Source organism: Ranitomeya imitator, chromosome 2, assembly GCF_032444005.1.
Source record: "Ranitomeya imitator isolate aRanImi1 chromosome 2, aRanImi1.pri, whole genome shotgun sequence".
In the NCBI taxonomy this organism is placed as follows: Eukaryota; Metazoa; Chordata; class Amphibia; order Anura; family Dendrobatidae; genus Ranitomeya; species Ranitomeya imitator.
Window position 1 is genome coordinate 834,198,603 of NC_091283.1, and position 24,683 is coordinate 834,223,285.

At 43.2% G+C, this 24,683-nt stretch overlaps 1 protein-coding gene across 2 annotated transcripts; it reads left to right on the top strand.

The window, feature by feature from the left end:
• The first annotated feature begins 3,586 nt into the window (after nucleotides 1-3,586).
• LOC138666068 (complement C1r-A subcomponent-like) lies at nucleotides 3,587-24,245 on the top strand. Of its 2 annotated transcripts, none has more exons than XM_069754179.1 (11): nucleotides 3,587-3,670; nucleotides 8,329-8,545; nucleotides 13,686-13,872; nucleotides 15,324-15,467; nucleotides 15,675-15,871; nucleotides 17,278-17,425; nucleotides 17,499-17,620; nucleotides 17,948-18,026; nucleotides 18,103-18,240; nucleotides 19,398-19,472; nucleotides 23,333-24,245. In XM_069754179.1, exons 1-11 carry the CDS (start codon nucleotides 3,663-3,665, stop codon nucleotides 24,097-24,099), a joined length of 2,082 nt encoding a protein of 693 aa, XP_069610280.1. In that variant the 5' UTR covers nucleotides 3,587-3,662; the 3' UTR covers nucleotides 24,100-24,245. The 2 variants fall into 2 exon arrangements, with proteins under 2 accessions (XP_069610280.1, XP_069610279.1); XM_069754178.1 differs by lacking the exon at nucleotides 3,587-3,670 and adding an exon at nucleotides 3,683-3,795.
• The last annotated feature ends 438 nt before the right edge of the window (nucleotides 24,246-24,683 follow it).

Consider the following 24,683-nt stretch of genomic DNA (forward strand, 5'->3'; position numbering starts at 1 on the left):
CTACGACTCCCATCATGTTTCAGAGCTACTGGGGATCCTTCACTGGCTGGGACTACTGCTCTGTGCTCATTTTGTCTTACAAAAGTGATTTTCTTAAAACTTTTAGCTGTATATTGTACTCGTAATAAACTTTGCAGAAATCAAAAGTATAGGACAACATAGTAAATGTTGTAATGTATCTTATCAGACAAATCTGCTTCTTTCCCCACTTATCAGCCACTTCTCTTTCTTCATGCCTTCTATACGTTATCCCTGTGTCATTTCTCATTATTGCTCGTCATTTATGGACATCTATGGTGATTTCTTTGCCTGGATGGATGGATTGGCTGGGACGTGTTCAATACTTATTTTGCTCGCTGTATATGCGGATGCATTTTTCTATACAGGTATTTGGGGCCCTTCGTCATGTGGGGCCCGATGCTTCTTGGTCCTAAAGCTGAGGAGTGAAGGAATCTGCAGGAGTGGAAGGAGATAAGTGTCTGCGGAATCTTAGCTGACGTCTGAGTTATTTGAGGGGTCTTGGATGCAGTCAGTTTTAGATATAAGGGGGCTGATCCGTGGTCAGTACTTTTTTGGGGATCTGTACGGCTCTCTGTTCTGGGTCAGTTTCTTGTTTAAGGGGGTCTGGTCTGAGGTCTTCATTTCATTGGTCTGCTCGGTGGTCAGTAATTTAAGTGGTCTCGTTTGTATTCTGTTCTAGTAAGGCCGGCTTCACACTCAGCGTATGAAAATACGGTCCGTATATTACGGCCGTAATACGCTGAAATGTCCCGAAAATAGTGGTCCGTAGCTCCTCCGTAGGCAGGGTGTGTCAGCGTTTTTTGCGCATGGCATCCTCCGTATGTAATCCGTATGGCAGCCGTACTGCGTGGTTTTCTCGCAGGCTTGCAAAACCAACATACCGCTATAGAAATGATCCATGTGTCCCAAAAAGAAAAAAAAATATATATATACTGTGTGTGTATATATATATATATATATATATATATATATATATATATATATATCAGTAGACACATATATGTATATATATTACTATTTTTTCCAGCGCTATACAGCTTGAAAGCCGGTAATTCAATTACCGGCTTTTTCTTTCTCCGTCCTAAAACCCGACATGATTTGAGACATGGTTTACATACAGTAAACCATGTCTTCTCTCCATTTATTTTTGCAGATTCCACACTACTAATGTCAGTAGTGTGTATCTGCAAAATTTGGCCGTTCTAGCTCTTAAAATAAAGGGTTAAATGGGGGAAAAAATTGGCGTGGGCTCCCGCGCAATTTTCTCCGCCAGAGTAGTAAAGCCAGTGACTGAGGGCAGATATTAATAGCCTGGAGAGGGTCCATGGTTATTGCCCCCCCCTGGCTAAAAACATCTGCCCCCAGCCACCCCAGAAAAGGCACATCTGGAAGATGCGCCTATTCTGGCACTTGGCCACTCTCTTCCCATTCCCGTGTAGCGGTGGGATATGGGGTAATGAAGGGTTAATGCCACCTTGCTATTGTAAGGTGACATTAAGCCTAATTAATAATGGAGAGGCGTCAATTATGACACCTATCCATTATTAATCCAATTGTAGTAAAGGGTTAAATAAAACACAAACACATTATTTAAAATTATTTTAATGAAATAAAAACAATGGTTGTTGGAGTATTTTATTCTACGCCCAATCCAGTCACTGAAGACCCTCGTTCTGTGAAAGAAAAAACATAATAAACCAACAATATACTTACCCTCCGCAGATCTGTAACGTCCAACGATGTAAATCCATCTGAAGGGGTTAAAACATTTTGCAGCAAGGAGCTTTGCTAATGCAATGCTACTCCTCGCTGCAAAACCCCGGGGAATGAGTCTAAATATAGATCAATGAGCTATATTTAGCTTCATTTGCGGTGAGGCGCCCTCTGCTGGCTGTTCATAGATCGTGGGAACTTTCCTTGAAAGCCTGGGAGCTGGGAGCCTGGGAGCTTTCTAGGTAAGTTCCCACGATCTATGAACATCCAGCAGATGGCGCCTCACCGCAAATGAAGCTAAATATAGCTCATTGATCTATATTTAGCCTCATTCCCCGGGGTTTTGGAGGAGCAGCCTGCATTAGCAAAGCTCCTGGCTGCAAAATGTTTTAACCCCTTCAGAAGGATTTACATCGTTGGACGTTACAGATCTGCGGAGGGTAAGTATATTGTTGGTTTATTATGTTTTTTTACTTACAGAACGAGGGTCTTCAGTGATTGGATTGGGCGTAGAATAAAATACTCCAACAACCATTGTTTTTATTTCATTAAAATAATTTTAAATAATGTGTTTGTGTTTTATTTAACCCTTTACTACAATTGGATTAATAATGGATAGGTGTCATAATTGACGCCTCTCCATTATTAATTAGGCTTAATGTCACCTTACAATAGCAAGGTGGCATTAACCCTTCATTACCCCATATCCCACCGCTACAGGGGAATGGGAAGAGAGTGGCCAAGTGCCAGAATAGGCGCATCTTCCAGATGTGCCTTTTCTGGGGTGGCTGGGGGCAGATATTTTTAGCCAGGGGGGGGCAATAACCGTGGACCCTCTCCAGGCTATTAATATCTGCCCTCAGTCACTGGCTTTACTACTCTGGCGGAGAAAATTGCGCGGGAGCCCACGCCAATTTTTTCCCCCATTTAACCCTTTATTTTAAGAGCTAGAATGGCCAAATTTTGCAGATACACACTACTGACATTAGTAGTGTGGAATCTGCAAAAAAAATGGAGAGAAGACATGGTTTACTGTATGTAAACCAGGTCTCAAATCATGTCGGGTTTTAGGAAGGAGAAAGAAAAAGCCGGTAATTGAATTACCGGCTTTCAAGCTGTATAGCGCTGGAATAAATATTAATATATATACATATATGTGTCTCACTGACATATATATATATATATATACCTATTCTATGTGTACACATTTATTCTACCTATTGGACTGTAAGCTGTCAGTGTGATTTTACTGTACACCGCACTGAATTACCGGCTTTTCTCTCTAACAGCGCTGCGTATTTCTCGCAAGTCACACTGCTTGTCCGTGTGTAATCCGTATTTTTCACGCTTCCATCGACTTTCATTGGCGTATTTCTTGCGCAGTACGGTGACAAACGCAGCATGCTGCGATTTTGTACGGCCGTACAAAGCCGTATAATACTGATCAGTAAAATACGGCAGATAGGAGCAGAGGCATAGAGAATAATTGTGCCGTATTTTTTGCGAGTTTTACGGACGTAGTTTCTGCGCTCTTAAAACTCGCAAGTGTGAAGCCCGCCTAAGGCTGCTGTCAAGTATTTGGTCAGTATTTTACATCAGTATTTGTAGCCAAAACCAGGAGTGGGTGATAAATACAGAAGTGGTGCAGATGTTTCTATTATACTTTTCCTCTAATTGTTCCACTCCTGGTTTTGGCTACAAATACTGATGTAAAATACTGACCAAATACGGCTAGTGCAACTGCTGTGCAATACAAGGCCTGTACTTTTCTACATATACACCAGGGGGCAGCAGAGAGCACAGACAGTCCTAAAAAGTCCACGAAACTTTCCCCGTTTGCTCCCATTATCTCCTCCTCCTGACTGATCATCTGCTGTGAACTGGGAAAACTTTCACTTTTGGGAAAACCACCCTGTACAGACAGAAAAATGATAATGTAAGTAGCAAGCGAGAGAGAAAAATAACCAGGACGCAAGATATGGATCCAATAATCCATAATGTCCTGTCAGAAGATGCAATGCTCTGCTGTGGAGGTTTGAGGTGCAATGCTCTGCTGTGGAGGTATGAGGTGCAATGCTCTGCTGTGGAGGTATGAGACGCAATGCTCTGCTGCGAAGGTATGAGGTGCAATGCTCTGCTGTGGAGGCATGAGACGTAATGCTCTGCTGTGGGGGTAAGAGGTGCAATGCTCTGCTGTGGAGGTATGAGGTGCAATGCTCTGCTGTGGGGGTAAGAGGTGCAATGCTCTGCTGTGGAGGTATGAGGTGCAATGCTCTGCTGTGGGGGTAAGAGGTGCAATGCTCTGCTGTGGAGGTATGAGACGCAATGCTCTGCTGTGGAGGCATGAGGTGCAATGCTCTGCTGTAGAGGTTTGAGACGCAATGCTCTGCTGTGGAGGTATGAGACGCAATGCTCTGCTGTAGAGGTTTGAGACGCAATGCTCTGCTGTAGAGGTTTGAGACGCAATGCTCTGCTGTGGAGGTATGAGACGCAATGCTCTGCTGTAGAGGTTTGAGACGCAATGCTCTGCTGTAGAGGTATGAGACGCAATGCTCTGCTGTGGAGGTATGAGACGCAATGCTCTGCTGTGGAGGCATGAGGTGCAATGCTCTGCTGTGGAGGCATGAGACGTAATGCTCTGCTGTGGAGGCATGAGACGCAATGCACTGCTTTGGAGGCATGAGGTGCAATGCTCTGCTGTGGAGGCATGAGGTGCAATGCTCTGCTGTGGAGGCATGAGACGTAATGCTCTGCTGTGGAGGCATGAGACGCAATGCACTGCTTTGGAGGCATGAGGTGCAATGGTCTGTGGAGGTATGAGGTGCAATGGTCTGCTGTGGAGGTATGAGGTGCAATGCTCTGCTGTGGAGGTATGAGGTGCAATGCTCTGCTGTGGAGGTATGAGGTGCAATGCTCCGCTGTGGAGGTATGAGGCACAATGCTCTGCTGTGGAGGTATGAGGCGCAATGCTCTGCTGTGGAGGTATGAGGCGCAATGCTCTGCTGTGGAGGTATGAGGCGCAATGCTCTGCTGTGGAGGTATGAGACGCAATGCACTGCTTTGGAGGCATGAGGTGCAATGGTCTGTGGAGGTATGAGGTGCAATGGTCTGCTGTGGAGGTATGAGGTGCAATGCTCTGCTGTGGAGGTATGAGGTGCAATGCTCTGCTGTGGAGGTATGAGGTGCAATGCTCCGCTGTGGAGGTATGAGGCACAATGCTCTGCTGTGGAGGTATGAGGCGCAATGCTCTGCTGTGGAGGTATGAGGCGCAATGCTCTGCTGTGGAGGTATGAGGCGCAATGCTCTGCTGTGGAGGTATGAGGCGCAATGCTCTGCTGTGGAGGTATGAGGCGCAATGCTCTGCTGTGGAGGTATGAGGCGTAATGCTCTGCTGTGGGGGTAAGAGGTGCAATGCTCTGCTGTGGAGGTATGAGGTGCAATGCTCTGCTGTGGGGGTAAGAGGTGCAATGCTCTGCTGTGGAGGTATGAGACGCAATGCTCTGCTGTGGAGGCATGAGGTGCAATGCTCTGCTGTAGAGGTTTGAGACGCAATGCTCTGCTGTGGAGGTATGAGACACAATGCTCTGCTGTAGAGGTTTGAGACGCAATGCTCTGCTGTAGAGGTTTGAGACGCAATGCTCTGCTGTGGAGGTATGAGACGCAATGCTCTGCTGTAGAGGTTTGAGACGCAATGCTCTGCTGTGGAGGTATGAGACGCAATGCTCTGCTGTGGAGGTATGAGACGCAATGCTCTGCTGTGGAGGCATGAGGTGCAATGCTCTGCTGTGGAGGCATGAGACGTAATGCTCTGCTGTGGAGGCATGAGACGCAATGCACTGCTTTGGAGGCATGAGGTGCAATGCTCTGCTGTGGAGGCATGAGGTGCAATGCTCTGCTGTGGAGGCATGAGACGTAATGCTCTGCTGTGGAGGCATGAGACGCAATGCACTGCTTTGGAGGCATGAGGTGCAATGGTCTGTGGAGGTATGAGGTGCAATGGTCTGCTGTGGAGGTATGAGGTGCAATGCTCTGCTGTGGAGGTATGAGGTGCAATGCTCTGCTGTGGAGGTATGAGGTGCAATGCTCCGCTGTGGAGGTATGAGGCACAATGCTCTGCTGTGGAGGTATGAGGCGCAATGCTCTGCTGTGGAGGTATGAGGCGCAATGCTCTGCTGTGGAGGTATGAGGCGCAATGCTCTGCTGTGGAGGTATGAGGCGCAATGCTCTGCTGTGGAGGTATGAGGCGCAATGCTCTGCTGTGGAGGTATGAGACGCAATGCTCTGCTGTGGAGGTATGAGGTGCAATGCTCTGCTGTGGAGGTATGAGACGCAATGCTCTGCTGTGGAGGTATGAGACGCAATGCTCTGCTGTGGAGGCATTAGGTGCAATGCTCTGCTGTGGAGGCATGAGACGTAATGCTCTGCTGTGGAGGCATGAGACGCAATGCACTGCTTTGGAGGCATGAGGTGCAATGCTCTGCTGTGGAGGCATGAGGTGCAATGCTCTGCTGTGGAGGTATGAGGTGCAATGGTCTGCTGTGGAGGTATGAGACGCAATGCTCTGCTGTGGAGGTATGAGACGCAATGCTCTGCTGTGGAGGTATGAGACGCAATGCTCTGCTGTGGAGGCATGAGGTGCAATGCACTGCTTTGGAGGCATGAGGTCCAATGCTCTGCTGTGGAGGCATGAGACGTAATGGTCTGCTGTGGAGGCATGAGATGCAATGCACTGCTTTGGAGGCATGAGGTGCAATGCTCTGCTGTGGAGGCATGAGGTGCAATGCTCTGCTGTGGAGGTATGAGGTGCAATGATCTGTTGTGGAGGTATGAGACGCAATGCTCTGCTGTGGAGGTATGAGGTGCAATGCTCTGCTGTGGAGGTATGAGGTCCAATGCTCTGCTGTGTAGGCATGAGGTGCAATGCTCTGCTGTGGAGGCATGAGACGTAATGCTCTGCTGTGGAGGCATGAGGTGCAATGCTCTGCTGTGGAGGTATGAGGTGCAATGGTCTGCTGTGGAGGCATGAGACGTAATGCTCTGCTGTGGAGGCATGAGACGCAATGCACTGCTTTGGAGGCATGAGGTGCAATGCTCTGCTGTAGAGGCATGAGGTGCAATGCTCTGCTGTGGAGGTATGAGGTGCAATGGTCTGCTGTGGAGGTATGAGGTGCAATGCTCTGCTGTAGAGGTATGAGGTGCAATGCTCTGCTGTGGAGGTATGAGGTCCAATGCTCTGCTGTGGAGGTATGAGGTGCAATGTTCTGCTGTGGAGGTATGAGGTGCAATGCTCTGCTGTGGAGGTATGAGGTGCAATGCTCTGCTGTGGAGGTATGAGGTCCAATGCTCTGCTGTGTGGAGGTATGAGGTGCAATGCTCTGCTGTGGAGGTATGAGGTGCAATGCTCTGTTGTGGAGGTATGAGGTGCAATGCTCTGCTGTGGAGGTGTGAGGTGCAATGCTCTGCTGTGGAGGAATGAGGTGCAATGCTCTGCTGTGGAGGAATGAGGTGCAATGCTCTGCTGTGGAGGTATGAGGTGCAATGCTCTGCTGTGGAGGTATGAGGTCCAATGCTCTGCTGTGGAGGTATGAGGTGCAATGTTCTGCTGTGGAGGTATGAGGTGCAATGCTCTGCTGTGGAGGTATGAGGTGCAATGCTCTGCTGTGGAGGTATCGTATGAGGTGCAATGTTCTGCTGTGGAGGTATGAGGTGCAATGCTCTGCTGTGGAGGTATCGTATGAGGTGCAATGCTCCTCTGTGGAGGTATGAGGTGCAATGCTCTGCTGTCGAAGTATGAGGTGCAATGCTCTGCTGTGGAGGTATGAGACGTAATGCTATTGTGTGGAGGTATGAGACGCAATGCACTGCTTTGGAGGCATGAGGTGCAATGCTCTGCTGTGGATGTATGAGGTGCAATGTTCTGCTGTGGAGGCATGAGGTGCAATGCTCTGCTGTGGAGGTATGAGGTGCAATGGTCTGCTGTGGAGGTATGAGGTGCAATGCTCTGCTGTGGAGGTATGAGGTCCAATGCTCTGCTATGGAGGTATGAGGTGCAATGCTCTGCTGTGGAGGTATGAGGTGCAATGCTCTGCTGTGGAGGTATGAGGTCCAATGCTCTGCTGTGGAGGTATGAGGTGCAATGCTCTGCTGTGGAGGCATGAGGTGCAATGCTCTGTTGTGGAGGTATGAGGTGCAATGCTCTGCTGTGGAGGTATGAGGTGCAATGCTCTGCTGTGGAGGAATGAGGTGCAATGCTCTGCTGTGGAGGTATGAGGTGCAATGCTCTGCTGTGGAGGTATGAGGTGCAATGCTCTGCTGTGGAGGTATGAGGTCCAATGCTCTGCTGTGGATGTATGAGGTGCAATGCTCTGCTGTGGAGGTATGAGGTGCAATGCTTTCCTGTGGAGGTGTGAGGTGCAATGCTCTGCTGTGGAGGTATGAGGTGCAATGCTCCGCTGTGGAGGTATGAGGTGCAATGCCGTAAAGTCGATTACCATGAAATGTTCCGCAATGCTCTGCAGACCCTGCTGAGTCGTACCTGGGATTCTGAGACACTGCGCTGCGCCTCTCCCTATGTGTGAGGTTCTTGTTCTGCAGGTTACAGTGGGTTTTGTTACTTTTTGGAGCTGTGACCTGTTCTACCAGCAAGACCCCCCAACATGGACTCGTCTCATCTCCCAACTACCCCAAAGCGTACCCCAACGACCAGCGCTGGACCTGGAACATCACCGTGCGCAGCGGATTTCACATCTCACTAAAGTTCTTGGTGTTTGACTTGGAACCTTCTGATGCTTGTAACTACGACTATGTCAAGGTCAGTCCTGCTATATAGTGATATACGGTATGTGCAGCTGGTATAACATAAGCATCTAACATAGTGATGCAGAGCATGCTGGGCTTCTCTTGTGTCTGATTATATATGTACAGCTGGTATAACCTGGGTATCTCCTGTATATAATTATATATGTACAGCTGGTATAACCTGGGTATCGCCTGTATGTAATTATATATGTACAGCTGGTATAACCTGGGCATCTCCTGTATATAATTCCATATGTACAGCTGGTATAACCTGGGCATCTCCTGTATATACAGGTCCTTCTCAAAAAATTAGCATATAGTGTTAAATTTCATTATTTACCATAATGTAATGATTACAATTAAACTTTCATATATTATAGATTCATTATCCACCAACTGAAATTTGTCAGGTCTTTTATTGTTTTAATACTGATGATTTTGGCATACAACTCCTGATAACCCAAAAAACCTGTCTCAATAAATTAGCATATCAAGAAAAGGTTCTCTAAACGACCTATTACCCTAATCTTCTGAATCAACTAATTAACTCTAAACACATGCAAAAGATACCTGAGGCTTTTATAAACTCCCTGCCTGGTTCATTACTCAAAACCCCCATCATGGGTAAGACTAGCGACCTGACAGATGTCAAGAAGGCCATCATTGACACCCTCAAGCAAGAGGGTAAGACCCAGAAAGAAATTTCTCAACAAATAGGCTGTTCCCAGAGTGCTGTATCAAGGCACCTCAATGGTAAGTCTGTTGGAAGGAAACAATGTGGCAGAAAACGCTGTACAACGAGAAGAGGAGACCGGACCCTGAGGAAGATTGTGGAGAAGGACCGATTCCAGACCTTGGGGAACCTGAGGAAGCAGTGGACTGAGTCTGGTGTGGAAACATCCAGAGCCACCGTGCACAGGCGTGTGCAGGAAATGGGCTACAGGTGCCGCATTCCCCAGGTAAAGCCACTTTTGAACCATAAACAGCGGCAGAGGCGCCTGACCTGGGCTACAGAGAAGCAGCACTGGACTGGTGCTAAGTGGTCCCAAGTACTTTTTTCTGATGAAAGCAAATTTTGCATGTCATTCGGAAATCAAGGTGCCAGAGTCTGGAGGAAGACTGGGGAGAAGGAAATGCCAAAATGCCTGAAGTCCAGTGTCAAGTACCCACAGTCAGTGATGGTGTGGGGTGCCATGTCAGCTGCTGGTGTTGGTCCACTGTGTTTCATCAAGGGCAGGGTCAATGCAGCTAGCTATCAGGAGATTTTGGAGCACTTCATGCTTCCATCGGCTGAAATGCTTTATGGAGATGAAGATTTCATTTTTCAGCACGACCTGGCACCTGCTCACAGTGCCAAAACCACTGGTAAATGGTTTACTGACCATGGTATTACTGTGCTCAATTGGCCTGCCAACTCTCCTGACCTGAACCCCATAGAGAATCTGTGGGATATTGTGAAGAGAAAGTTGAGAGACGCAAGACCCAACACTCTGGATGAGCTTAAGGCCGCTATTGAAGCATCCTGGGCCTCCATAACATCTCAGCAGTGTCACAGACTGATTGCCTCCATGCCACGCCGCATTGAAGCAGTCATTTCTGCCAAAGGATTCCCGACCAAGTATTGAGTGCATAACTGAACATTATTATTTGATGGTTTTTTGTTTGTTATTAAAAAACACTTTTATTTGATTGGATGGGTGAAATATGCTAATTTATTGAGACAGGTTTTTTGGGTTATCAGGAGTTGTATGCCAAAATCATCAGTATTAAAACAATAAAAGACCTGATAAATTTCAGTTGGTGGATAATGAATCTATAATATATGAAAGTTTAATTGTAATCATTACATTATGGTAAATAATGAAATTTAACACTATATGCTAATTTTTTGAGAAGGACCTGTAATTATATATGTACAGCTGGTATAACCTGGGCATCTCCTGTATATAATTATATATGTACGGCCGGTATAACCTGGGCATCTCCTGTATATAATTATATATGTACAGCTGGTATAACTTGGGCATCTCCTGTATATAATTATATATGTACAGCTGGTATAACCTGGGCATCTCCTGTATATAATTATATATGTACAGCTGGTATAACCTGGGCATCTCCTGTATATAATTATATATGTACAGCTGGTATAACCTGGGCATCTCCTGTATATAATTATATATCTACAGCTGGTATAACCTTGGCATCTCCTGTATATAATTATATATGTAACAGCTGGTATAACCTGGGTATCTCCTGTATATAATTATATATGTACAGCTGGTATAACCTGGGCATCTCCTGTATATAATTATATATCTACAGCTGGTATAACCTTGGCATCTCCTGTATATAATTATATATGTAACAACTGGTATAACCTGGGTATCTCCTGTATATAATTATATATGTACAGCTGGTATAACCTGGGCATCTCCTGTATATACTGTAATTATATATCTACAGGTGGTATAACCTTGGCATCTCCTGTATATAATTACATATATACAGCTGGTATAACCTGGGTATCTTCTGTATATAATTATATATGTACAGCTGGTATAACCTGGGCATCTCCTATATATATAATTATATATCTACAGCTGGTATAACCTTGGCATCTCCTGTATATAATTATATATGTACAGCCGGTATAACCTGGGCATCTCCTGTATATAATTATATATGTACAGCTGGTATAACCTGGGCATCTCCTGTATATAATTATATATGTACAGCCGGTATAACCTGGGCATCTCCTGTATATAATTATATATGTACAGCTGGTATAACCTGGACATCTCCTGTATATAATTATATATGTACAGCTGGTATAACCTTGGCATCTCCTGTATATAATTATATATGTAACAGCTGGTATAACCTGGGTATCTCCTGTATATTATTATATATGTACAGCTGGTATAACCTGGGCATCTCCTGTATATAATTATATATCTACAGCTGGTATAACCTGGGCATCTCCTGTATATAATTATATATGTACAGCTGATATAACCTGAGTATCTCCTGTATAAAATTATATATGTACAGCTGATATAACCTGGGTATCTCCTGTATAAAATTATATATGTACAGCTGATATAACCTGGGTATCTCCTGTATAAAATTATATATGTACAGCTGGTATAACCTGGGCATCTCCTGTATATAATTATATATGTACTATGCACAGTTGGTATAACCTGGGCATCTCCTGTATATAATTATATATGTACAGCTGATATAACCTGGGTATCTCCTGTATAAAATTATATATGTACAGCTGGTATAACCTGGGCATCTCCTGTATATAATTATATATGTACAGCTGATATAACCTGGGTATCTCCTGTATAAAATTATATATGTACAGCTGGTATAACCTGGGCATCTCCTGTATATAATTATATATGTACAGCTGATATAACCTGGGTATCTCCTGTATATAATTATATATGTACAGCTGATATAACCTGGGTATCTCCTGTATATAATTATACATGTACAGCTGGTATAACCTGGGCATCTCCTGTATATAATTATATATGTACAGCTGGTATAACCTGGGCATCTCCTGTATATAATTATATATGTACAGCTGGTATAACCTGGGCATCTCCTGTATATAATTATATATGTGCAGCTGGTATAACCTGGGCATCTCCTGTATATAATTATATATGTGCAGCTGGTATAACCTGGGCATCTCCTGTATATAATTATATATGTACAGCTGATATAACCTGGGTATCTCCTGTATATAATTATATACAGTATGTAATATCCACGGTTGTTATAACCCGGGCATCTCCATAATATAATTGTATATGTAAAACTGGTATAACCTGGATTTCTCCTGTATATTATTCTATATGTACAGCGGGAATAGCCTGGGCATCTCCTGTATATAATTATACATGTACAGCTGTTATAACCTGGGTATTTTCTGTGTATAATTATATATGTACAGCTGGTATAACCTGGGTATCTCCTGTATATAATTATATATGTACAGCCGGTATAACCTGGGTATCTCCTGTATATAATTATATATGTACAGCTGGTATAACCTGGGCATCTCCTGTATATAATTATAGATGTACAGCTGGTATAACCTGGGCATCTCCTGTATATAATTATATATGTACAGCTGGTATAACCTGGGCATCTCCTGTATATAATTATATATGTAACAGCTGGTATAACCTGGGTATCTCCTGTATATAATTATATATGTACAGCTGGTATAACCTGGGCATCTCCTGTATATAATTATATATCTACAGCTGGTATAACCTTGGCATCTCCTGTATATAATTATATATGTAACAACTGGTATAACCTGGGTATCTCCTGTATATAATTATATATGTACAGCTGGTATAACCGGGGCATATCCTGTATATAATTATATATCTACAGCTTGTATAACCTTGGCATCTCCTGTATATAATTATATATGTAACAGCTGGTATAACCTGGGTATCTCCTGTATATAATTATATATGTAACAGCTGGTATAACCTGGGCATCTCCTGTATATAATTATATATGTACTATGCACAGTTGGTATAACCTGGGCATCTCCTGTATATAATTATAAATGTACAGCTGGTATAACCTGGGTATTTTCTGTATATAATTGTATATGTACAGCTGGTATAACCTGGGTATTTCCTGTATATAATTGTATATGTACAGCTGGTATAACCTGGGTACCTCCTGTATATAATTATAAATGTACAGCTGGTATAACCTGGGTATTTTCTGTATATAATTGTATATGTACAGCTGGTATAACCTGGGTATTTCCTGTATATAATTATAAATGTACAGCTGGTATAACCTGGGTACCTCCTGTATATAATTATATATGTACAGCTGGTATAACCTGGGTATTTTCTGTTTATAATTGTATATGTACAGCTGGTATAACCTGGGTATTTTCTGTATATAATTGTATATGTACAGCTGGTGTAACCTGGGTATTTCCTGTATATAATTGTATATGTACAGCTGGTATAAGTATATATTTATATATACAGTATATAACATCTTCTTGTATACAGTGGGCTGGCCTCGCTCTTCATTATTCAGATCCACGTTCTTATATTTCCCATTTTACCTGATTTCCATTTTTTCATGTTCAGGTGTTTGATGGTAACAGAGAAATGGGTCGGTTTTGTGGCCCTAAAAGGTCCAGATTTCATCCAGGTTCTCGCCTCTTAGTCTCTCACGGGAACCAAATGAAAATTGAATTTCTCTCGGATTTCTCCAATGAGGAGAACGGTTCTGCCATCTTGTATAAAGGATTCCAGGCGTTCTACCGGGCCGTGGGCAAGTACCGACCTCCGATGGGATAATTACAGGACCGCACACGTCTCAGTGCTGTATCTTTCTCTTTTACCTTCTGGACTCGCTCTTTAGTATTTTATTGATTAGGACATTTGCCCCAATACATGACAAATATGGCCAAGACCAACCCATGAGGAGTCAGTCATCCCTCTTTCAGACCCCAAAATAATCTAGATCCCAGACCAAATCTAAACGTATGCTTACCCTAAATATATAATCTATCCCAGAAAGAAATACAAATCCTGACCGGGTCCCCTAAAAATACAGACCCTCCAGACCCCAAACCAGGCTCCCTAAACAAATGCAGACCCCAGACAAGTCACATCTAATAATACAAACCCCAAACACAGACCCCAGACCAGACTCCCTAAAAAGCCCTGTACCCAAATCAGACTCCCTAAACAAATACAGACCCCATAACCGTCCTCTCAAATACAAACCCCAAACCAGAACTATATACAAACACAGACCCCAGACCAGACTCCCTAAAAAATACAGACCCCCTAAACAAACACAAACCCCATACAAGACCTCTAAATGATATATATCCTTGACCAGATCATCCTTAATAAATACAAACCCTGACCAGACACCCTATGTAATAAAGACCAAAAGAATGAACCCCTAAAGAAATGCAAACCCCATATCAGACCTACAGACATCAGATCAGACCCCCTCAAATAATACAGACCTCAGACCAGACCCACCTTAAAAATAGACGTCAGACCAAACCACCCAAGCTTAAAAAAACACAGACCCCCAGACCAACCCCCTTACAAAATAAAACAGACCAGCGATAAGTACCAATCCCAGATTTAATTACCTAACCAAAGACAAAAAAAAAACCCTTAAACACAAGCCCCTTCCAGATACCCTAAAATAATAGACGTCAGACCAGACCCACTAAACTAACAAAGACCCCAATTCATACCTCTTAAGAAATATAGACCTTAAATTAACCCTTCTAAAACTAATAGATCCTGAGAATAAGTAGAGACCTAAGTCTACACCCCTGAAATATGGACCCCAAGACTAATACAATCTACAGAATAGACCCCCCCAAATAGCTCCCGTAATAATAATCAGATTACTCCTCCATCACCCTTGAACATTAGACGTAACCCACCTAACAACTTGCCTTGGTTCTGACTTATAACCTGGAGCTGCATTCATAATTCTGCTCAGGGAAACCTATTATTGTACAAATTCCAAGAACAGACAAGTTGATTTTAGCTTCCTGTGAGGATGAGTGACGGAAGATAAACCGGACATCACTCATCCGTCTCCCGTTCTTGGTGGTCTATCTTAGTAGGTTTCTTTTGGCCCCATTGGCACAGAAGGTCCGTCTGGGGACTCTCTGTCCTTCCTGTGGTCAGCTTCTGATGTTCTTCCCATGTTCTTCACTTTTTTCCATGTTCTTCATCGTGCTTCAGATGACGATGAGTGTGCCTCCCCCAACGATAACAGCCTGGCGTGGACCCAACCGTGCCAGCATGTATGTCACAATTACATAGGAGGATACTTCTGCTCCTGCCTCCCGGGCTACGAGATCCAGACTGACAATCGAACATGTAAAGGTGGGTTCTAGAGTGGTCATCAGCAACCTTGTGGTTCTTAAGTGGAGATGAAACTCCAACCCCTAGTATAACCTAACAGCCGTGGGTTGTCGGGGAATGCTGGGAGTTGGAGTTTCTCCACCACTGAAGATCTAAATGTTGAAGACCCTTATTGTAGAGTCTAGACCCATCTTCTAGAAAAAGTCTTTCTCCTCTCCTTATTTTCAGCACAGTGCAGTAACCAGTTGTTTACGGAGGAGTCTGGATTCATTTCCAGTCCGGGGTACCCCCAGCCATACCCCCCCGACCTCAACTGTACTTATCGGATACGGCTGGAGAGAGGGATGCAAGTTTCCCTGGAGTTCAGGGAGATCTTTGAGATCGACGACCATCCGCGGGCTCCATGCCCTTACGATACCTTGAAGGTTCATGGTTCTGGGATTGTCTCCAACCACATTGTCTTCTTCTCTTTAACTCTTCCTCTTAAATTCTGGAGGAGGATGTATATGGTATTGGGTTCTTGTTCAAGAAAAGTATGTGGCGTTTTGTTATATGACAAGTCATGATAGACCTTCCCGAAGTAGAACTTGGAGGTTCTGGACCCACCAACTATATGCCAATTGTAGTACTTGTGACTTGTGTGATGGAGGGTCCCTAAGTGACTGCTAGTTCTGCACCCCTATGGCTAAACTATTGGTGCCGGGATGTTATAAATCTCTTTAGTAGGCTGTAATCCCACAAATGATAGGGTTGTTGCCAACAATCCAAAGGTCAATGAGGCTCTCATAGCTATGTAAGGGAAATCCGGGCATGGTCACATTCCCAGAAGGTGGGCAGCATCTATCTCACGGCGGCTCTGGGTTCTTTTCGGCATTTGAAGAACCTAGGGAAAAGCTGGTAAGGAGGATTGTTAAGTAATTAGAGGGGTATGAATTTCGGCATTTTTGTCTCATGTCTGAATTTTTTTAGGGGGGGATATAGGTCTGAATTTTGGTGTTTGGTCTCAGGGCTAAATTTTAGGTGGGATGGAGAGAGGTCTGAATTTTGGCGTTTGATCTGGGATGTAAATTGTGAGGTTTCAAATGATTTTTTTGAACCTATTTATTTTAGGCCTTGGTTTAATTTTGGGGTCGGGTTTAGAACCTGTATTCACTTTCATGTCTGTTCTGGACGCATTTGAGGGTCTTTATTGAGGTCTAGTATCCTGACTGATTTTGGAGACTGAATTAATTTTGAGGTCTGGTCTGAATTTTGGATTAATACCGAGATCTGATTTCTAGACCAATTGTGTGGTCTAGTCTGGGGTCTTCATTCATTTAGGGGTATGTTCTTCATTATATTTTTAGGAGATGGTCTTGTTTGGGTTGTTTAGGTTCTGCCTTAATTTGGTGGTCAGCTCTGGGTTAATTTGGGGGTCTGGTGTGAGGTCTTGGCAAATTTTAGGTCATGGTTAAATTGGGGGGTCTGGTCTGGGCTTTAGAATAATTTTGGAGTCCTTTCCAGACTCATTTTAGGATGTGGATTCTGGAGTCTGGTCTGGGATTTGTATTAATTTTGGGGGTTTTGGTGTCTGATCTGAAAGGATTACTCAATTACTTTGGAGCTTCTGAATTGATCTGGGGGTTTAGAGTTAGGGTGAATGTAAATGTAGGTAGGTTTTCTAGGCTAATTGACACTAGTCAACCCTTGCCCACACCTCCAATCCAGTGCCCCTCTCTGATCTCTGTTTTAATTGGCTGGTGACAAATCCCACCCTTTAGCAAGCCCCACCCAACTGACTACTCCACATGTCAAGCTACGCCTCCTGACCTCCTTAACCTTATGTTGTTAGATATTTGTAGGGGAACAGTTAGTGAGGAATCTATGTGGGAGTCGCGTCCCCGAAATCATCCAGACAAAGAGCCACGAGGTGGACATCGTATTCCAAACCGATGAGTCCGGGAACAGCAGAGGGTGGAAGATATTCTACACGTCTGAGGGTAAGAAGCGTTGCGGTGCCACCTTACATCGACATGTATCCGCTGTGACATCCATATTTCTCTTTTATCTTAGCCATCCAGTGTCCAAAACCGGTGACCCTGGACGAGTTCTCCATTGTGTCACCATTGCAGGACGTGTACCAAATGCGAGACTACTTTGTGCTGTCCTGCCGCACCGGATACCGGCTGATGGAGGTATGGCGAGGAAAAACGTAGATGTCAGGGACTAAGGATGGGGAGAGTCAGGACACCAAAGTCATTTAGTAAAACTAAAAAAGGGAAAACAAGATTGATAAAGGTTTTTTTTTTTATTTAACCCAACAAAAATTCAATTTTGTAACCCCTTCCACTCCCAGTTATTATTTTTTCATCCCTTTAATCTTTTTTTTTTTTTTTCTCCGCATAGCCGTATGAGGGGTAGTTTTTTTCCAGGACAAAGTAAAAATGAAGTATTTACATATATATTTGAGATCTCCAAAATTGTACCGATCTGTAGAATAAAGGTCACGTCTTCTCCAACAGGGAGGCAGAGAGCTGAGCGTCTTCACCGCTGTCTGCCAGAAAGATGGCGCGTGGCACCGGCCGGTACCGCGATGTGAAAGTAAGTCTGAACGTGGCCCTCACACACTGATTGTATGGAGCCGGATCATCTGCTGACTTATTGCTGCTCTCTGCAGTTCTGAGCTGTGGAGAACCAAAGGTCTTACGCAATGGCGGCCACAAGTTCTTGGCGGAACCAAGGAGGGTGACGTATCAGTCCGAGATAGTCTACGCGTGTAACGAGCCGTACTACAAGATGGTGACCACAGGGAGTGGTAAGTATTCTGAATACTCCATCTGTATGTTACAGCTTCATCTATCTGGTATAACCTGGGCATCTCCTGTATATAATTATACATGTACAGCAGGTATAACCTGGGCATCTCCTGTATATAATTATATATGTCCAGCTGGTATAACCTGGGCATCTCCTGTATATAATTATATATGTACAGCTGGAATAACCTGGGTATCTTCCGTATATAATTATATATGTACAGCTGGTATAACCTGGGCATCTCCTGTATATAATTATATATGTACAGCCGGTATAACCTGGGCATCTCCTGTATATAATTATATATGTGCAGCTGGTATAACCTGGGTATCTCCTGTATATAATTATATATGTACAGCTGGTATAACCTGGGTATCTTCTGTATATAATTATATATGTACAGCTGGTATAACCTGGGCATCTCCTGTATATAATTATATATGTACAGCCGGTATAACCTGGGCATCTCCTGTATATAATTATACATGTACAGCCGGTATAGCCTGGGCATCTCCTGTATATAATTATATATGTACAGCTGGTATAACCTGGGCATCTCCTGTATATAATTATACATGTACAGCTGGTATAGCCTGGGCATCTCCTGTATATAATTGTATATGTACAGCTGGTATAACCTGGGTATCTTCTGTATATAATGATATGTACAGCTGGTATAACCTGGGCATCTCCTGTATATAATTATATATGTACGGCCGGTATAACCTGGGCATCTCCTGTATATAATTATATATGTACAGCTGGTATAACCTGGGTATCTTCTGTATATAATTATATGTACAGCTGGTATAACCTGGGCATCTCCTGTATATAATTATATATGTACAGCTGGTATAACCTGGGCATCTCCTGCATATAATTATATATGTACAGCCGGTATAACCTGGGTATCTTCTGTATATAATTATATGTACAGCCGGTATAACCTGGGCATCTCCTGTATATAATTATATATGTACAGCTGGTATAACCTGGGCATCTCCTGTATATAATTATATATGTACAGCTGGTATAACCTGGGCATCTCCTTATATAATTATACATGTACAGCTGGTATAACCTGGGCATCTCCTGTATATAATTAGTTTAATAAGGGAAATAATAGATTCTTTTTTTTTTCTCTACAATTACCAGCTCGTTTTACTTGTACAGAAGACGGTGTGTGGAGGGATGAGAATGGAGGCCAACAGATCCCAATTTGTGTGCCAGGTTTGTTATTTTGGTGAATTTTAATGATTTTACTAAATGTTACAACAACTAAATAATCAGTATCCATCAGAGATATATTTAGTAAGCCTCTAGACTTCAGGGATATAACTTTTGACCAATGGGATATACATTTCTCAGCTTTGACATTGCATCACCAAGGAAAAGTCGTGGAGCTATGTAAGCCATAAAATGGAGATGTCACAGGATGGAGTGTTCTGTCCCCACATGAGGCGAATGGAGGTGTAGTTGACTAATAAGGGTTGTGAGAGAGAATCGTACCTTCGTATTTCTTCGATGTGAGGCAGACAGGACCAATGCTGCTCAGCGTCCAGAGAGATGATGCACACCAGGGATTGTGCAATCCAGACTTGTTTATTTGTAAATCTGGACATACAGCGTATAACTGGTTATACAGTACTTTCTCCAGAAATGCAGGTGTAGACAGGGTACAGTAAGATGTAGCACCAAGTATGACTGCAAGTGTGAGCAACAAAAGAGGTCGAAAGACTGATGCCTTCCTAAGCCCGGTTAAAGCGTGTCCTCTCACAACGGAAAGTAAACTGAAAATGAAATGGCTGCCAGAGGAAGAGAAGACTTGACCCCTGAACCGGAAGTAAAGACATGCCCACAAGAATAAATGAATAACAAGCTGCCATATGGAAAAAGGCCATTGGGTGGCAGCAGAGTAAAATACAGAGTAAAATATAACAACATACATGGAACAGCACATGGAGATGTCACTGATTTGCAAATGATGAAAAACTCTTCCGTCTGGAGTGTGAGCCACGTGCAGATATCCCGGCAACTCCGGCCTCTGATGCTGTCACTGAGATAATTAATGGTCATCTGAGGAATATTGGGCAAATCATCAAGATCCTCTGCTGGCAGCTCCTGTGTAATCAAAATGTAAAGTGGCTGAGAGCGGTAGTTATGACCGTGCTGCTGTCCGGTTACACTCTCTGGCACTTTACAGGAAAACGGTGTCCCAGCCTCAGTGTGCTGTCAGGTGTGAGGTACATCACACTCACTTGTAGGCCTCAGGCCTCCATCCTCAGGGGCCATTGCACACAATTCAGGGGACCCCAAGTTCATGGCAACAAGCAAATGTTTACTGGTCAGTTCAAGTTAATGAGATGGTGACAAGTGGGATAGGGCATAGCACTTTATATTCCTTAACACAACACATTTCCTCCTGGACTATCCCTCAGCCCACTGACTGTCATCTCCAGGAATATATATATATAACACAACATTATTCACATGATGCGATTGTTGTCTTCAGGGATACAGACAGGGCAATACAGTCCACAGCTTTACAATGCACCAATGACATCACTGATGTGCTCGATGGAGACACGTCCGGAGATGCTGAGGCCATGGGAACACATCTAAGCCGCACAGGCTGCTCACAGTAGTGTGAGGAACATGCAGGGTTACGAATTATATCCCTGGTGTCTAGTAGGTTAATAATTATATTTATGGTGTTTGGTAGGTTAATAATTATATCTCTGCTTTCTAATACGTTAAATACATTAATAATTATATCTCTGGCATCTGGTAGGTTAATAATTATATCCCTGGTGTCCGGTACGTTAATAATTATATCTCTGCTTTCTAATACGTTAAATACGTTAATAATTATATCCCTGGTGTCTTTTTGGTTAATAATTATATCCCTGGTGTCCGGTAGTTTAATAATTATATCCCTGGTGTCTGCTAGGTCAATAATTATATCCCTGGTGTCCGGTAGGTCAATAATTATATCCCTGGTGTCCGGTAGTTTAATAATTATATCCCTGGTGTCTGCTAAGTCAATAATTATATCCCTGGTGTCCGGTAGGTTAATAATTATGTCCCTGGTGTCGGGTAGGTCAATAATTATATCCCTAGTGTCCGGTAGGTCAATAATTATATCCCTGGTGTCCGGTAGTTTAATAATTATATCCCTGGTGTCTGCTAAGTCAATAATTATATCCCTGGTGTCCGGTAGGTTAATAATTATGTCCCTGGTGTCGGGTAGGTTAATAATTATATCCCTGGTGTCCGGTAGGTTAATAATTATATCCCTGGTGTCTGCTAGGTCTATAATTATATCCCTGGTGTCCGGTAGGTTAATAATTATGTCCCTGGTGTCGGGTAGGTCAATAATTATATCCCTGGTGTCTGGTAGGTCAATAATTATATCCCTGGTGTCCGGTAGGTCAATAATTATATCCCTGGTGTCCGGTAGGTCAATAATTATATCCCTGGTGTCCGGTAGGTTAACAATTATATCCCTGGTGTCTGGTAGTTTAATAATTATATCCTTGGTGTCTGCTAAGTCAATAATTATATCCCTGGTGTCCGGTAGGTTAATAATTATGTCCCTGGTGTCGGGTAGGTTAATAATTATATCCCTGGTGTCCGGTAGGTTAATAATTATATCCCTGGTGTCTGCTAGGTCTATAATTATATCCCTGGTGTCCGGTAGGTTAATAATTATGTCCCTGGTGTCGGGTAGGTTAATAATTATATCCCTGGTGTCTGGTAGGTCAATAATTATATCCCTGGTGTCCGGTAGGTCAATAATTATATCCCTGGTGTCCGGTAGGTCAATAATTATATCCCTGGTGTCCGGTAGGTTAACAATTATATCCCTGGTGTCTGGTAGTTTAATAATTATATCCTTGGTGTCTGCTAAGTCAATAATTATATCCCTGGTGTCCGGTAGGTTAATAATTATGTCCCTGGTGTCGGGTAGGTTAATAATTATATCCCTGGTGTCCGGTAGGTTAATAATTATATCCCTGGTGTCTGCTAGGTCTATAATTATATCCCTGGTGTCCGGTAGGTTAATAATTATGTCCCTGGTGTCGGGTAGGTTAATAATTATATCCCTGGTGTCCGGTAGGTTAATAATTATATCCCTGGTGTCTGCTAGGTCTATAATTATATCCCTGGTGTCTGCTAGGTCTATAATTATATCCCTGGTGTCCAGTAGGTTAATAATTATAAACCTGGTGTCTTGTTGGTTAATAATTACTGATGTCCTAGACACCAGGGATATAATTATTGATCTGATAGACACCAGGGATATAATTATTAACCTTTTATACACAAGGGATATAATTATTAACCTTTTATTCACCAGGGATATAATTATTAACCTACAAGACAAGATTATTAACCTTATACCCACTAGAGATATAATTACTAACCTTCTAGACATCGGGGATATGATTATTAACCTACAAGACATTAGGGATATAATTAGTAACCAATTGAACACCCAGGATTTAATTGCTAACCTTCTAGACACCAGAAATATATTAACCTACTAAAAACTAGGGATTTAATTACTGACCTACTAGACACTGGGGATATATTTACTAGTTCCCATGGATTTATATCCGACCTACTAAACCTCAGAGATATAATTATTAAACCCTTATTTTCCAGGAATATATTACTTTTTTTTACCAAGAATGTTCTCTGCAAAACATCATCGATTTATTAAACCATTAAAGACCAGGAACCTTTGTTGTAACGTACGAGACACAAGTTAAATAATAATTAACCAACTAGACTTCAGGGACATAATCATTCAAAGCAATGCCAGGAATTCGGTTAAAAATCCTCTGAACAACAGGATTTGTGACCCACTAGACAGCAGAGATCATTCTTAATTTTATTAGTAGATCACTAGACACCAGGGATATTATTACTAACCTCCTCGATGCCTGGGACGTTATGAATAATGTATTAAACAGCAAGGACTTAATTATCATTCTACTAGACATAATAAGTATAATAATTGACCAACTTCACCCAATCTTACCGTAAAGTATTGATGGACCTAGCTGTTTACCTTTCGCCCTCAGTGTGTGGACGACCACAGAATCCTGTCACCGGCCTTATTCGAGTCCTCAATGGCAATGAAGCAGAGAATGGGAACTTTCCTTGGCAAGCCCTCCTGAGAAGTCCGGGACGAGCAGGTGGAGTTCTCATCGACGAGAGCTGGGTTCTTACTGCAGCCCACGTCCTAAAACCGGGGAGGTCAGCGGATCTTGACCTCAAGAACTTGCACGTGTTTCTCGGAGACGTGGAGATCGATAATCTTGTATACAACGGCCTCGTGAAGGTCAAAGCTTTCTACATCCACCCGGATTACTCTACGGAGAACTTCGATAATGATATCGCTCTCATCCAGCTGGAGAATCCAGTGACTATGAACAGGAACGTGTCCCCCATATGTCTTCCCGAAAACACCGAGGCGTCTCTGTACGACAGCGGCAGAGTGGGTTACGTGAGTGGGTTTGGAATAACCGAAGAAAATAAAATGACCGACCACCTTCACTATGTGTTTTTGCCTGTCGTTGCAAGAAACAAATGCCAGGAACAGTTATCGAAAAAGCAAGAAAAATACGAAAAACTGAAGTTCACCGAGAACATGTTCTGCGCCGGAGACTTACATTCGCCAATGGACTCATGTCAAGGAGACAGCGGGGGAGCATTCGCTGTCAAAAGCAGCGAGAAGTGGGTGGCCACAGGTCTGGTGTCGTGGGGCATTGACTGTGGTAGCGGTTATGGCTATTACACCAAAGTTGTCAATTATGTCAATTGGATTAGAAACTACACCGGAAGATGATAGGAGTAGTATTCTTTATTGTATCAGTAACCACAATTAATTTAAAATTAATCGCTGAAAGGCCACCATATCTTAAGAGAGCTCAGCAAACCTAGTACCCAAGGGCTGTTAGTATCAACTCGCTACGTACCATGGACGTTAAGTAAAAGGGTTCACCACCTAAAAATCCTAATACTGTAGGCTGAGACGGTGTGACTACTCCCACAGCCTGAGTCTGACGCTCTGGATAATACAGATGTTCTGCCCGGCAAACACTGTTCTGTTCCTCACACTAAAGTTGCATTCTTGGTGGTTGCAATTCACCCAACATGGTGCCATCTGCTCATCATACTTGTAACAAAGAACACTGGAATCATCTAGAAAATTACTTTACCTCTCATGGTATGCAACCATGTTAATTCTGGACGATAATTGCTTCAGAGGGATCCGAGGTCAGGGCCGACTTCACACAAAACTCCAGGATCGGGTTGACTTTGCCAAGACTTCTAGGACCATATTGGCTTTACATAAACTTCTAGGACCATATTGACTCCACACAGACATCTGGGATTGTGTTGACTTCACACTGACATCTGTGCCTGTAC